Genomic DNA, 16,995 nt, shown 5'->3' with positions numbered 1-16,995 from the left:
AGAACTAAACTAACATGATCACCCTCCCTTTTAAATGTGACATTTTCCCTGAGGATTCACAGGAAAATATGTGTTCATGAAAAGTATTTTTCTTCTACTTCTATATGTAGACACTAATACGAATTTAGAAGTTCAAATCTAGATTTGAGTAGGATTAAAATAAGTCACTGAATCTGAAAGTGGACAGATTTCTTTTCTTAGAGAAATCCCAACAGATTAGTTCCTGTCTAATTTATTTTCTTCTCTACAGGCTATTGGATTGACCATTTTTATTGATAATTATTCAATTAACAAAACACTCTATTTGTATATTTTTTTCTTAGTCAATTATTTGAATCTTTCTGGTTAAACAAGAGTTATGATATTATGTGGAAACAGTTTCTTTCTTTACTTTTTTCACAATCCACATTTTACACACATTTTATACATATAAAACGATTGCTACAGAGGAATCAAAAGATTCTTCAATAATCATATTGGTAAAATAAGATAAAACAAAAAATTTAACAGGTTTATGGTATAATTGAACACCTAAGGCTATGTGTGCGCATGGAGCATATATTTGAGAAAATTTGACAAATTTACTTGTTCTTCATGGATATTTATCAACATGGTACCAGACATTTAGATTTTTCTAGATATTCCAAAATGTATTTATTTACATACAACCATATAAAAATAACCAGATGTTTTATTTCTCATTGATATGTTTGGATGATATATATTCCTAATTGTCAAAGACTGTATGAAAAGTAATGTTTTCATAAAGTAGATGATGAGATGTCATGCAGCATACAAAATTATGAAACATGTAAAGATGATACCAAAGAAATAAATAATTAAAGTGAAATTTAGATGAAATTACACAATTAAACTAAAACATATTTAAAAATTAACCAGACAAGAAATTTAGTCATAAAAAACATGCGGATAAGAATTAGACAAAGGACAGCTTGTATAACAAATTGAATTACATATGTTATATTATGTGTGTGAATTGTAGTGATTATTCTTAGAAGTTGTATGATTTAAAATGTTACTTTTTTTTTTTTTTTTTTTTGGCTTTTAAATCACCGGAACATATTCCTTGCTTCTGATAAAGCAGAGACCTACTTTTCTTTTGAAATCTTGGGATTCCTTGGTAATTAAGGGAAAAAGTAGAAAATACTTTTCCTAATTACGTAATTCATTTGTAAACTCATGAAATACAAAGAAATTTTTAAATAAATTTTTACCAAATATATGCTATATCTCTAATTCACTGATACAAAGATCACTCTGAGAAGTGTAACATACCAATAGGCTATTTAGTATTGAGTAGACAAAAGCAAATTTAACTGCCTTCAAATTGTTGTGTGCTTTCTCCAAATTCAATTAAACTCTATTTTATAGATGCTTAGAATATCTTTCAGATATCTTCTATATGACTTTAGTTAATTTTGAAATAGCTCACTTGAGGTAAAGTCTAGATAAGCATAATTTACATTGCTTAGTATTTATGGCCATCAACTTGAAGTCCACAATTTGATGTGCATGTATGGTTAGTTAAGTACAGAGTAGGAAACCCTTTTTTGGAGCAGATTTGGAGGAAAGCTAGCTAAAAACAGTCAAGTGATATTTACTTCTACAAACACAAATATTTTGTTGAAAATAATTCTTTCGAAGTATACTCTAAGCCAAAAAAAAAAAAAAAATCAATATATCTCTTTGAAAAAAAGTTTTCAACCCATATTTGATAGTGAATAGAATTGTACTATTCCTATAACTTTAGATAATACTACACCTGAAAATAGCTTACTTTTTGTTTTACATTTAAGATTTCAAGAAAATATCATCAGTTTAAAACAAGGAGGTGTTAATCTTCAGGCAATTATTTCAGTTACTTTGGATATTTTTATAAAATTTAATTTTTAGTGCTCGCTTTGGCAGTGCATATACTAAAATTTAATTTTTAAAGAACAGATCTACCATGGCAGATCAGACAGTTGCAGTTGTAAACAACTAGCTATAAACTTTTATGCAAAACATGACAGACATTCTAAGTTAGTTACATATTGAGTTTTTATAAGAAATAATAGGCAAAGTATATAATCAGGAACAAATTGAAGAAATTTGGGCCGGGTTCAGATTCTGCTTTATTAGTAATGGACATACCCAAGAAAACATAATGTAAAGGATTGTGTTTCAAACGCAGTTTGCAAAGTTTTATATTCAAGTGAAAACACATACTATATAATCTAAGATAGGCATTTATTAAAATCAGTATAGATTATTTTTTCATGAGAAACACATAATAAGAATGTGTAAGAAGTAAAATAAGATAGTGTTACTATGGTTGGGAATAGTCTAGTAAGTTTTTAAGAGATCAATGTTTACATTATAGATTTATTTGGAATTTACTTACCAGGTATCTATTACATTAAATGTTTTCTCATATAAGTTTAGTTTTTAGTGTCAAATTAAAACTGTGAAAAACCATAATATGTTGTCAAGGAGATTGTGAGTCAAGGTTATATAAATATTAAAGTTCAAGGGATAGATTAATATTTTTTAATATGTGTATAGTTAGGGTGTTTAACTTCTTTCTCTAGTTGACGATTAATTTTTCTGTTTCATTCATCTCCCAAACATTTATTGAATCTTATGGCATTGTAAGACATTGTTTTTAGTGTTGAGGGAGGGGGAAAAAGAAGAAGATCTGAGCCTTATCCTCAAGCAGCTTATAATCTCCTATTAGAGATCAGATAAGAGCACATATGACCACAAACCAGGTATGTAACATTGCATTTCCTCAAATCGAAGAATGACTAAATTATGACATATCATCTATCATCATATTTATTGGGGAGAAATGCTGTGGTTAGTCACAGGAGATGACCACAGGACCAAGATCACAGGAGTTATGGAGGTGAGTAGTGGTGTATATGCTATGGGTTTGCTAGTCCTACCAGCAAAGATATAATGGAACTTGCCTGGGGAAAAAATATGTTAGGAAGTTTTGGAAGAAAAGACAATCAAGGATATAGACAGAAAAAGAAAACTATGATGAGTTAGGAGAACTCAAAAGTATGGTGTTGTAGAAGCTAGAATTTCAAGGAGACCTAAGTTGATAGCACCATCAACAAATCTTCAGGATAGGAACTGGAGGACTGCTCCAGCTGCCATTTGGAAAGCAGCAGTGTATTTCAGAGATGCTTTTACAAATCAGGTATTGTTTTGCAAAGAATAAAGCTGTATATGAAGCCAAATTCTATATATCAAGTAAAGTGGGATTTTTTGGTCACTTAATAGCTTTAAAAAACGTTGGAAATAAAGAACTGAATGGGATGAATCACTTAAAATAATTATGTACTTAAATATGTTTACATTTTCAAAAATATTTGAAGATATCAAGTTTTGTCATCTTATAAATATAAAAAGCAGTCAGTCAACTCTTCAACCTAATTCCTGAATCCATGGCCACATGGAAAATAATTGCTTAATTTTTAATAAAATATCCTAAATATCGTTTAATTGTAGGCTACCAGGCAGTATGGCACATATGTTCCTTGCAATAATACCTGGGATCCTCTTAGAAATAAGTGTTTTCATTTATTTATCAAATGTCATAGAAATGTCATGTTTTCAAAAATACTCACTTGATGTTTAAAGCCAGCAGCTGCATGTTAGTAGTGATTTATAGTTTAGTGGGAAAGTGACAGAATGTTCATACCGAAGGAAGCCATTTTCCTTAGATTTTAGTGGTAAGTTGTAAGTAGTGGGGAGAGAGGAGGAGGTAGGAACTGAAGGGTTGAGGTTGAATTGAATGACTTCTGAGGAATATTCACTTGTTCTTCTATTCAGTTACTATCTAAATTTCTTATTTAAAATTTAATCTTGTTTTATTTTTCTCTGAGAAGTTGAACAGGTGTGTACATTATTTTTTTCTAAGTTATTCCATGGTACAACATTTTCATCATAGTATTGGAAATGATTTTTTTCATCGTCTTGGGAGTTGTATTTGAACTGCATGAATGGTTAACAAGCCTGGAGCATGTTGATACTTCGGAACATCTGCTGTCCTCTGTCATCTGTATTAGTTGTGGTTGCAATGTTTGATATTTCCTTGGTCTCCAAAGCCTATCATCTGCGTCGTGAAGAAACAGATTGGTTTGACAAACCCAGGGAGTCTCGTTTGGAAAATGGACATGGTCTGGATCGCAAACTGCCAGAAAGATTGGTCCACTCTAGACCAGTTAGTCAACATCAAGAGCAAGTAAGTGCTATATTGAGAAATCTCTTTTAGATTTATCCCCCATTGCCACAAAAAAATCCATTTATCATCCAGTCAATCCATTAATCAGTCAATTGGTCAATCAAACAGTCATCCTAGATCGGTCTCAGTAATCCTAAAATGCATGGGACTTTTGTCATTCAAGTTCATAAAAGAAAATTTTTTTCAGTAACTTAAAATACTAAGTACCTTACTTAAACATCCCTGGATATCAATATTGCAGCATAGCTGTGGTGCTTCTAAACTGGGCAATTTAAGTGATTCTTTCTTCCATAAAAGATAGTTAAGTTTGTACAACATACCCAACACTATTATGCAGGGGCAATACATACATGTATTGTATGTAGATCCCTTTTTTTTTTAATTTTATTTTTTCAGTGTTCCAAGATTCTTTGTTTATGCACCACACCCAGCTTCATGCAATACGTGCCCTCCTTAATACCCACCACCAGGCTCACCCCACTCTCCCATCCCCCTCCCCTCCAAAACCCCCAGTTTGTTTCTCAGAGTTCATAGTCTCTCATGATTCACCTCACCCTCCAATTTATCTCAATTGATTCATGTAGCTCCTAAAGACCTTACAGAATGTTGGGTGAAATAAGGGTAATTTTAGTGCTTTCCAATAGCAGTATGTTTGGGTGTTAAGAAATAGCAAGTAAGGGTTGACCAAACCAAGTCAGCTGGGGACAGGAAAGGCTTCACTTTGGGAAAGAGGGGAACTTATATTTTAGAGTCTATTATATTTTACATATATATCTTTAGATTTTTATCATCATAAAAACTCAAACGAAGCTCTCCCTCTGCCTGCCTCTCTGCCTATTTGTGATTTCTGCCTGTCAAATAAATAAAATCTTAAAAAAACCTCAAACTACATACTAATAATTAATATCTATTTTTTTTTAAGATTTACTTATTTTAGAGAGAGAGAGAGAGAGAGAGAGTGTGTGTGTGTGTGTGTGTGTGTGTGTGTGTGTGCCTGGAGTGGTTGGGGAGGGTCAAGGAGGGGAAGAGGGAGAGAGATAATCTCAAGCAGACTTCCAGCTGATCCACGGAGCCTCATGCAGGGCTCAATCTCACAACCCTGAGATCATGACCTGAGCTGAAATCAAGTCAGATGCTTAACTGACTGAGCCACCCAGGGTGCCCTAATAAATATCTATTTATAGGTGAAACTAAAACTTAGAGATGAATTTCACAGATAAATGTGATGTCAAAATTCATGGTCATATTCACTTTAGATCAAATGAAGTGGTGTTTGAGTGAATTTTGAAAGACACATAGGAGATCAAAGTTAGATAAATTGAGGGAGATTCCTCTGGTAAGCCCAGTGGCCTAAATCAGTTGCCCTAAGACATCAGATATTTGTAGGCTGTGTATCCATAAACTTTACCCATAGAAGAGAGAGTTGAGTTATTTCTTATATATTAATTCCTAAATAATCCTGTCTTATTAGTGATTCTCTGATATAGAAGACAACTCGGTTTTGAAAATCAAAAGTAAACCATATGAACTTACTGTGATTTACTTCAGTGTTTGTCACATTAAAGTGTAAAAGAGATGACTTTCATCACATGTAAGTGCCATTGAAAAGACAGTATCTATACTCAAATTTGATTTCTTTCCAAAGGAATTTCAGTTTTCATGGACAAATTTCAAGATTTTAAATAGAGTATCTTGGGAGCACCTGGGTGGCTCAGTCAGTCAAGGGACCAGCTCTTGACTTTGGCTCAGGTCATGATCTCAGGGTCCTGGGATGGAGCCCCAGGCCAGATTCCAGTCTCAGTGAGGAGTCTGCTCTAGGATTCTTCCTCTCCCTCTGCCCCTCCCCTGCTCTGTCTCTTTCTCTCTTTAATTAATAAATAAATCTTTAAAAAAAAGAATTTCTTTATCTCAAAATTTTGTTCTGTAGTGGTTTTATACATGCTATCATATTTTCTAGAAATACTAGAATTATTTTCTATATGTTAACAAATATTCTTTTCAGTTTTTGATATCTTTTAATAAGATTATAGTTTAGACCCATCTGCCACCCATCTCCCCTCTGATAAACATGGGGCGGATGGGTCAAATAGGTGATGGAGATTAAGGAATGCACTTATGATGAAAATAAATAAATAATGAAATATTTTTTGAAAAAAAATTTGGTTTAGGGCTGTGTTTACCTCTATATACATGTCTATATTCTTCTATTTCTTTGAACTTCATTTAAATGTATCAGACAATTGAATTAGACCTTTCTTAGATTACCTTATTATTAAAATTGTATTTATATCTGTAGTTCAGTCTCATCAATTAGATCAGCCTGATGAGCACGAAAAATTAATAAAATCATCCTGAACATGTTTATAAAATGTAAATTTACCTCTTTTTATCTATACTTAATAGAATAATCTGTCAGTTGAAAATAGCTTCCTTGAATGTATTTTACTGTAAGAATCCATCTTTATTGACTTGCTTTTCATATCTTAGCTGTCTCATTTGTTTCTTTGAAGTTTATTTTTTCCCCACAAACCCATATTAAGTCAATGAAAGCACAAATCCTTTAAAGAAATCTTAATAAGATGAAATATGTAAATGGGAAGCTAGAAAATAGCTCCTGTTCAGTTACTTTATGACATTACTATTTCCATGGATATTTAGAATAGTCTTGCTCAACTAATTTATTCAACCAGTATTCTTGAAGGATACATTTTAACATAATCCATTTCCACCTCAAAAAATATTTTCTGGAATTCTTTTGTATGTAGATGATACATTAACGACCTTAATGGCATTTTTTGATTCTAGTTTTCTGTTATTAACATCTGCAACTTTATGATTTTAATCTGCTGAGGATATAATCCATTGTATTTAAACAAAATATAGACCAATATAATGCCAAAATTAAGTAGAATATATTTAAGAATCATTCCATGAATTTCCTGCTATTTTTAATAAAGTAGAAATGTGAGGATCCTTGGTAGAATTATTTATAAATAAATGTAATAAAGTAATGTGTGACTTATTAAAAGTTATTTTTTACATGTATAAGGTTTTTACATTTTTTTACTTTGATAACTAACATACAGAAAAAAAAAAAAAAACCCTACCCATGCAGTTACCAAAACAGCAAATAAGCAGAATTATAAGCTAGTTATAAAGTGAACAACCATATAACCAACACACTGACCAAGAAAGGGAATATGCTTGCCCCAGGTACCACCGTGTGCCCCTTCCAGATGGTAATCCTCAACCTCCTTTAGAAAAGTAACAAATAAAGGGGCACCTGGGTGGCTCAGTGGATTAAAGCCTCTGCCTTTGGCTCAGGTCATGGTCTCAGGGTCCAGGGAACGAGCCCTGCATCGGGTTCTCTGTTCAGTGGGGAGCCTGCTTCCTCCTCTCTCCCTGCCTGCCTCTCTGCCTACTTGTGATCTCTGTCTATCAAATAAATAAATAAAATCTTTAAAAAAATAAAAGTAACAAATATGCTAAATTTGTGACAATGATTTCTTTGTTTTTCTACATATAGTCTTTTCTAAACAAGCTACATAGAAGATGACATACATTTTGATTACATAAAGCTCAAAATTCATGGGGTTTTTGCATTAATATTTATCTTCAGGTACTGTTTTTGTCATTAGTTCATCATAACTGTGTTTTGGTCTAGAAAGAATAGCAAAATGGCGTTCTCATTTTATTCACTTGTTTCATCTCCAGTCATAAAAAGGTAATATCAAGCTCTTGGTTCTAATAAACCCAGATGCTTTTATTTGGAAACTTACACATAAGAAGAATTTATACTCATAAAATGCCCTGGAGGGAAAAGTAATAAAACCAAATTGATTAATGCAAACATGAACTTATATGCTTAAAAAATAACATATAAAAATATATGAGAAATAGAAAATGTTTTCTGAATTTTTCTTAGACTCAAAATCATATTATTATTTGAATATATACATTTGAATATATTATGAATCTATTTGAAAGGAAACAGATTTGCTTTATTCACTTCATTTATAAATAGGGCTAATAGCCTTTACAGGGTAATTATAAAGGCCAACACTTCTTGACTAGTACCGAATGCCTCCACATCCTGCACTAGAGCCCTTGCCTACTGCAGTCTTCATGCAACTGTAATATTGAGGTAATTAAGCTCCACTGAGAGAGCCATTCTTCCTCTCTGTTCTGAGCCTTTGGATGTCTTGTTCCCTTTCCCTGAACACTCTTTCTGCTCTCATCTCGGCTACTCTACTCATCATTTAGGACTCCATCTGCGTGCCTCATCTTACAAGAAAGTCTCTCATCCTAACACCACCACCTCCCACACAGCGGGGCAAGTGTTCTTCCTTTGTGCTCCAATAATATTGCATGCATTATGTCAAAGGCTATGAGCAACGAGAGAGCAGGGGCTCCCTACTCCATCCACCGTAGTCCTATACAGTGCTTAGAACAATACGTGGGACATAGGAAGGACACTCCCTCCTCTGCCTCTAGCATGCATGGTGTTTAGGAGAGGAAAAGGATGAATGTCCGTTTGAATCAAAGGTATGTTAACACAAGTGTTATTATTTCATAAGTATGATGGCTCAATTATTTATGAAAATATTTGTAGAGAAGAAGAATCCTTTTGGTGGCAGACATAAAGTTGATAGCTCTTTGGTGCAGAATCACCAAAAGACAGTAATATCAGAGACCACACGATGGAGAAATAGGTGTGGGCACTACTTGACATCAGTCCTGCCATCGTTCCTCCTCTTACTTGGCAGAGCAACACTGACCCTGAAACTCCATCTGCTGGAGAACTCTTTGAACACTCAACTGCAAAGCTTAGAAAAAAGCTAAGATCCAACTAGTTCATACATGGAAGACAGATACCACTGCTTTCTACAGATTTTTGGTCGCTTTGATCATAATTATGGCAGCTTAATGCTTTTGATTTATGAAGTGAGCTCGTGATGCTAGCTATAGAAATTACAGGAGGTGCTGTGAGATGTTCTGAAAGCAACATTGTATGGAAAGAAAGATGCTAACATCCCTTCTGCTAACATCATATGTACAAATTAGAAGGTGGTAATGGGTAGCTGATAAAACTCTGCTGCAAAATTTGGAAAATCTTATGGCTATCCTCGACTGGGCAACAGATACACACTTGAGCTTACATCACCTTCTGCCTAGTCTAGAGAATTGGAAAGAATAGCAATAATGAAAAATGCATTTTCTTACTTTATTGTTGACCAAGTGGGAAAAAAGTGACTTTTTAAGATTGTTGTCAAATAAAACATGAAGTTAAAGATACTCAAAATGAAATAATACCAATTTTGATTAGTTATCTACAGTACCAAAGGAAAGTTCAGTTATATCTAATGGTGGTAGTATTTTCACTGAACATGGTTTAAATTTCAGTTAAAAAAATTGAGATCTTTAAATGCAGATGAGAGGAGGGAGGAATAAAAGTGGAAGAAGGGAAATGGAGAAAAGATGAAGGGAGGGAAAGTAAGAGGAGAGAAAGTGAAAGGGAAGAAAAAAGTAGACAGAGGTAGACAGATACTAACACAGAGGAAACAAGACAGGGAGAATCAAGGAAAAATGTATACACTCCTCTTGCCATGAATATAAATAAGTAAGGTTTTTGGTGGCTTACAAAGTTGTAGTGGTACAAATTATCTAGATGAACTGATTATACTGCCTATAATTTATTCACAATCTTGCAAACAACATTTTAGTTCTACTTTGAAGAGTTCAGATAATATCCCTGGACTCAACAGGATTCTGCTGTTGTTTGGGGAGTGTTTTCTGTTCATCAGAAACCTGATTACACTTATTCTTTCTTGAAGAGAAGAAAAGCTACAGGCTATAATTCAAGCTTGCATTTCTCAATACATATTTTACTTTAAATATGTAGAATTCTAACAGTCTTATGGGTGGATTTACACATTAAAACCACACTAGTATTCAAGGAATCACAAGCCAACATCTCTTGGGTTCTAACTTCTATTTAATATTTTGGTTTAGCACTCTCACACACTTCTTAAACACATTCTGAAATAGGTAATACTGCATGTCTCTTGACTAAACTTTATTTTGTTTATAATTATAGTCAAGTTTTTCTAAAGTGATGGGACACTTCCTACTAATAAAATCCTCTTAATGTAGATATGACTAAATATTTCACTATTTTTATCTCCTATTATTTCACAGATCTCATGTAAAAGCAAAGTACTATAAAATACAAAACACAGCTTGCATTCACTAATTTATTTTTGTTTCAGAAGTCTCATTTTGCCAGGGGGAAACAGAGATAATGCAATCTCTAGTAGTCTCATATTCAAGTCTCAATAATGAGAATTTGGATCACAGGCTTGCAACAATAGCTTTCAGGGTTGGTTCTTCTACCGGAAGGAATGTCAACAGTAAATGAGAAATAACTCCAGCCAGTAACACAGCTTTGAATAAAAGGAAGGCCTCAGAAAGAATTAGAATGAGCGAAGGCTTTCTTTATGTAGAACTAGCCTCAGCATCCAATGTACATTGACACTTCTGGTAGATACGCATAGCAAAAGCACAACTCCACAATAAAATCAAAGCAACACAAATATAAAGCAGTCCTATTAGAGTGATAAAGATGTATAGTATGAGGATTTTTTTTTCTGCCTTTTCTCCTCTAGCACCACTTAATTGCTGAGAATTAGAAATAGCTGTCCATTCCAGAGCAAGAACAGAGACACACACACTTTCACATACATTGTCTAATACTGTCGTCTATGTACTACTATAGGTACAGACATTCTTTAGAACCTGTTAAGTGTGCCTATCAATTTCCCAAACACAGGAAATCAGTTTGCAAGAGTAATTAGTTAAAATGTGAAGATCACGAGGACCTCTGAAATCAGTAATATTATATAGTGTAAAATGCTTAAATTGTGATAATTTGAGAAGCTGGTAATATTTTTTGTTTATTGATTGAATCAATACACTTTAAAAAAGCAAATGTAAATCTGTATGTTGCATTTAAAGTGTCTTTAAACATTGATTGTTCACCTTATCATATGTGTATCTTAGATTATGCAGATGAACGGGAAGACTGTGCACTATATCTTTCCTCATGCAAGGATAAAAATAACAAGAGACTCGAAGGATCACACAGTTTCAGGTAAAGGAAATCAAATAATCTACTTTTTATTTTATTGTCAGATTGGGATATGTATTGGATTTCACTTTAGATGACTTATCAAATTTTAGAAAATACTACTTCTACATAAAAAATTGTGTTTTGGAGAATTTCAAAAAATAATTAGGCTATACTTTTGAAAATAAAAGACTTTAAGGGCATAGTCATTAATATGACAAATTACTAAGTGGTACACATTTAGGTCATTTTTTCATTAATTGCACTTTTAATACATACATGACATTATAATACTCCATAATTATTGTTCTGAACAATATAGCCGCTGGTTTTAGAACTATAAAACCTCCTTACACAGGAAGTAGAGATCTCTGATTCTTCTAAGGAATAAACCCTCCTATACCTTGTCAATTTGAATATTATCAATTATGCTGAGTTTTTGTCTGTTTACTTGATTGTGTTCTTATGTGAACCAAAGCATCTGACAGGTTTCTAAAACTTTTTATTTTGAAAAAATGTTAGATACCCAGAAAATTCTGGATTCCCCAGAAAGTAGTACAGTCGATTCTTCTGCCCATCCTTGACTCAGTTTCCCTAGTGTTAACATCTATCTAATAACAATAAGATGATCAAAACTGGGAAGTGAACGTTAATGAATATGGTACTATTAAAACATCTGTAAGCCTTGGGGTGCCTCTCAATCAGTACAGCATGCAACTCCTGATCTCAGGGTTGTAGGTTCAAGCCCCAGGTTGGGTGTCGAGATTACTTAAAAGTAAAATCTTTAAAACACACACATGCACATCTACAAGCCTTATCTAGAGTTTTAGTTTCCCCAATTACCCACTAAATTCTTTTCTTTTTTCCTGGTCCAGTATCCAATCCAGATCTCATATTGCATTTAGTTGTCAACCCTCCTTGTGTCTGGTGTGATAGTTTCACAGTCTTTGTGTTTCATGATGTTGATGCTTTTGAAAGATAATGGAATGTTTATATTATAAATTTAATTTTTTTGTTTAGATCTTTGATACACAATATAAATTCTGTCAAAGTTAATGTCTTTTTGAAATATAAGTAGTACCTGTATTCTCATTCAAATATATTCCTTGTGTTTATAGACACTGTACATCAACAGAAAATATTCATAAATATACATGTCATATATATGTGTGTGTGTGTATATACATGTGTATATATATACATATATATGAACATATATGTAGGTGAGTTATCTAACATGGTATATATGCTGGAGGGTTTTTTTTTTCCTTCAAGGACTGATATAACAAAGGACAAAAATAGATAAGTTTTCAGTTTACTTGTTCTTGTTCTTTGCATATTTTAGACCATGGAGCATGAAGATATGGAACAGGTTTTACTTTGAGCAATTTTCCTCTATTTTCATAGAGAATGAATCGATTAGGAGTCTAATGTTGTTTTCCTTTTAAGATTGGGTAATTTTTCTCCTACCAAAGACAGATAATTTAAACTTTCATAGTTTTATTGCATGCACACTGTATTTTAAGCACTGATGAAAATTCCAGGGGTGAATCTTAAAATCCATGGGCTCTATGAGTTGGAATAAGTACAATGGAATAACTCTATGGAATAATTACTTCTACAAACTGTTTCAGTTCCCTCCAGCTCATAAAGCAAAACAACGTAGTACTTTCCAGCAATGCCATTTTTTTTTAGTACAAACAACAGAAATCTTACTAAATCATTAGAACTCTATATCAATGTATCTATCTTTTAACTGTATTATTGCTTTTATACTGTGTTAGTCATCCCCTTCTTACTTTTCTTTTGCAACTCATTATTTTGTTTTCTTTTATTAGGAAAAAATTTTTAAAATATAAGAAGGACAGAAATAAGAGCTATTGATATCTCATTATAAATATTTTAGCCTGAAAACTAAATTCAGTTTCCTCTGTATATAGATTTTACAAAATGAGAAACAAGAATCATTGTTTTGAGCAATATGTTTACTAGCATGCCCCTTTTTCTTTTGATATTTACCTAATACAAAAATAAAAATATTTTCCCTCATTATATTCCCCTGCATCATTTAATACTGAATATATTTTCCATGTGTCCTTGGATAGCATGATCTCCTAGTAAATTAAATGTTTTGAAACAATTCATGTTGTTTTCAAATAAGTCTTCAGTACCTCAAAGGGATTTAAATACATGTATATGCAAAGCTAGAGCGAGAAATGACTTCTTTGGCAAACAGTGTCTCGAAGGTCTAAGCTAATGGCAGGCAAACCCTGGCACAGAGCCTTTGTGTTCCTGACTGATCACTCTGTTGTTTGCCACTCAACCAAAAGCTTTTTTTCGCTTAACTGAACATTTGGTGACATTAGAGATTTACAGTTGTTTTTTGGCTATGATTACCACTTTGATGTTAATGTTTTTAATAAAAATTAAGGATTTTTTTAGAGATACATACTAAAATATTTACGGATGAAACAATATCTTACCTGGAATTTCTTCAAAATTAGTTGTATGGAGAATAGTGAAGGAATAGATGTAAAAAACTGAACATGATTTGGTAATGGTTGGAGTTGGATGGTTGACCACACTGGGTTTTATTATAGGCTTGCATTACTTTTTTATATGTATGACACTTTCCAAAATAAAAAAATTAAGTTCTTGTTTGTTTTTCATATTTAGAGAAAATGAGCAGTGGACTGTAGCTTCATCAGTAGTGGAAAAGTTATCTAACCAAAAATTTAAATGCCTTTATAAACATGATGAGGATATAAGCAAGGAAAGAGTGAAGAATAAAATGTAGCATATCTGCCCTCACTAACAGAAGGTCTAGATGGTCATTAGTGCATTTTCATTTTGGTTATATAAACCCACTAAAAGTAGAAAAGCTATTTATCTTTTATGATAGTTTAATAAGCCATTCCAGGGGTACCTGGGTGGCTCAGATGGTTAAGTGTCTGCCTTCCATTCAGGTCATGATCTCAGGGTCCGGCATCAAGCTCTGCATTGGCATTGGGCATTGGTATCTTAGACTGCCTATTCAGTGGGGAGCCTGCTTCTCCCTCTCTGCCCTTACCCCACTCATGCTCTCTCTCTCTTGCTCTCAAATAAATAAAATCTCTTTTAAAAAAATAAACCATCCTAACAGGATATAGCATTAAAATATTTTATAAGAATTATGTGAAACAGGTATACCTCACAAAAAAAATATTCTTTGGAATCAGAATAATTTCAAAATAGAAGACTGGAATAGAAATGTGTGCGGTTTTTTTAATTGTTTCTCCTGTGCGTTTCCCAGAGTTCGGACAGGAGATCCTCACGGTTTCCAAAATTCTTTCAGGGGGTCCACAAAGTCAAAAATATTTTCATAGTAAAATGGTAAGATAGCATTTGCCTTTTGCGACCTCATTTTCTTGTGAATATGCCCAGTAGAGTTCTTCGGAGGTTGCATGATGTGTGCCAACACAACACGTGGTACACAAAACAGATATGGGCATTTTTTTAAATTTATTTATTATTTTTTTTCAGTGTTCCAAAATTCATTGTTTATGTACCACACCCAGTGCTCCATGCAATATGTGCCCTCCTTAATGCCCACCACCAGGCTCACCCATCCCCCCAATCCCTTTCCCCTCCAAACCCTCAGATATGAGCATTTAGCTGTATTCCATTTAGCTCAATATTTTTTTTTAAGATTTTATTTATTTATTTGACAGACAGAGATCACAAGTAGGCAGAGAAGCAGGCAGAGAGAGAGAGGAGGAAGCAGGCTCCCTGCTGAGCAGAGAGCCCGACGCGGGGCTCGATTCCAGGACCCTGGGACCATGACCCGAGCCGAAGGCAGAGGCTTTAACCCACTGAGCCACCCAGGCGCCCCTAGCTCCGTATTTTTTTAAACTTAATTTTATTTTTTCAGTGTTCCAAGATTCATTGTTTATGTGCCACACCCAGGGCTCCATGCAATATGTGCCCTCCTTAATGCCTACCACCAGGCTCACCCATCCTCCCATCCCTCTCCCTTCCAAATCCCTCAGATATGAGCATTTAGCTATATTCCATTTAGCTCAATATTAAGTGGATTTGCAATAATGTAAAACAACACCACCCATTTTATAAGTATTTTATTTTTAAAATATAGTCATTTTTAAAAATATAATTACTTTAATATAGAATAATTTTATTTTAAATTCATGAGTAAATGTTTTAAATTCTCAGTTTTAATTTATGATAGGGGAAATAAATAGGCTTGTAATCCATATGAACAAAAGGTCTTTGAGGTCCTTGGTAATATTAAAGAGTATAAATGGCCCATTAAAACCAAAATGTTTGAGAACTATTACTCTAAGGATATGTGTAGACAATGTTAAGAAAATATAAATAAACTTTTTTCTTCCTATAAAAAGCTTTACAGCATAAAATGTATTTTGAAGCTGTTTTTATAACTCATATTGGGTAAATTTTTAATTTTTATTTGTTAATATTTATTTATTGAACACCCCTGATGTGATTTACATTGTGTTGATTGCTAGGATAATAGAATGAGCACACACATACCCTTGCCTACAGCTTGCTCGTAATTCAGTAGTAAAGTCTGAAATGTACGTAATTATTACAATAGAATTTTAGGAATAACTAAGATAAAGCCAAACATTATTGTTCATACCTATACATGTATATGAATAATTGTGTACCCACATTTACTTATGCACCACTATTTATATTTTTGTGATGTTCACAGAGAGAAATACATGAATACACTCTTCTTTTAAATGATCCATGATTTTTAGAAAATAGATCTTTTGACTATTAACTGAAAACTTCAAAGATGGACTTATAGGTGCTGATCAACAACTGTATAATGATTTTGAACGCCTTTATTCAACCAAACACAAGGTGGCATAGTGGAGAGAATAGTTGTGAATTTTAGCAGAAAGACCTGAGTTGGAGTTCAACTCTATTACATATTTAAATTTTGAGAATAAATTTGCTTATCTGTACAATAAGACCGTCTCTATGTATCTCACATAATTGCAAATGAACTTAGCACAAAAGCCTATACTTACTATACCCTCAACGAATGTTATTCCTCTTTTCTCGGAGAGAAATTAACAGGAAAAAAAAAGAGCAAAATGTAATGTTCAAGAAATGAGTCTGTTTCTTTTTTATTTCAAACCATCTTATGGCTCCAGAAACACAGCTGTTTCAAACAAGCCAAAGAAATTCTTCTAATTTCAAAAAAGATACTTGCTTATGTATAGTTCCATAATAGGCTGGCTACATCTGCAAGGCTAGAAAGACTAATTAGCAAGTGTAATAGGGAAGAACACTAAATATGTTTAGGTTCAAAAGACAGCAGAGTCTTCAGTGGAAATACTGGCTCATTTTCATTCTTCGTTAGTCTACCATCTTTATGAGCTTTTAGAAATAGGAGACAAATGTAACAGATCTCATTGGCTCTGAGTTGGTAACAATACCATATATGGATAGCTCTTTGTTTATTATTTAAACCACTTTAATAAGGTATAATTTACATATCATAAATGTACACATTGCAAGTGTGTACAAATATATTATTTCTAGTAAATATGTGGAGTTGTGTGACCATCACCACGATCTTCTG

At 33.2% G+C, this 16,995-nt stretch overlaps 1 protein-coding gene across 1 annotated transcript in view; it reads left to right on the top strand.

Annotated features, from left to right (window-relative positions):
* The window catches only part of LOC111155313 (piccolo presynaptic cytomatrix protein), a 418,957-nt gene that overhangs the window by 279,201 nt on the left and 122,761 nt on the right, over positions 1–16,995 (top strand). Inside the window, 2 exon segments of the mRNA XM_022515457.1 lie at positions 4,119–4,255; positions 11,315–11,405. Coding sequence (XP_022371165.1) covers positions 4,119–4,255; positions 11,315–11,405 — 228 coding nt within the window.

This window comes from Enhydra lutris, unplaced genomic scaffold, assembly GCF_002288905.1.
Source record: "Enhydra lutris kenyoni isolate GAN:26980312 unplaced genomic scaffold, ASM228890v2 scaffoldscaffold40, whole genome shotgun sequence".
NCBI classification, from domain to species: domain Eukaryota; kingdom Metazoa; phylum Chordata; class Mammalia; order Carnivora; family Mustelidae; genus Enhydra; species Enhydra lutris.
This window is presented reverse-complemented; position numbering and strand designations above follow the sequence as displayed.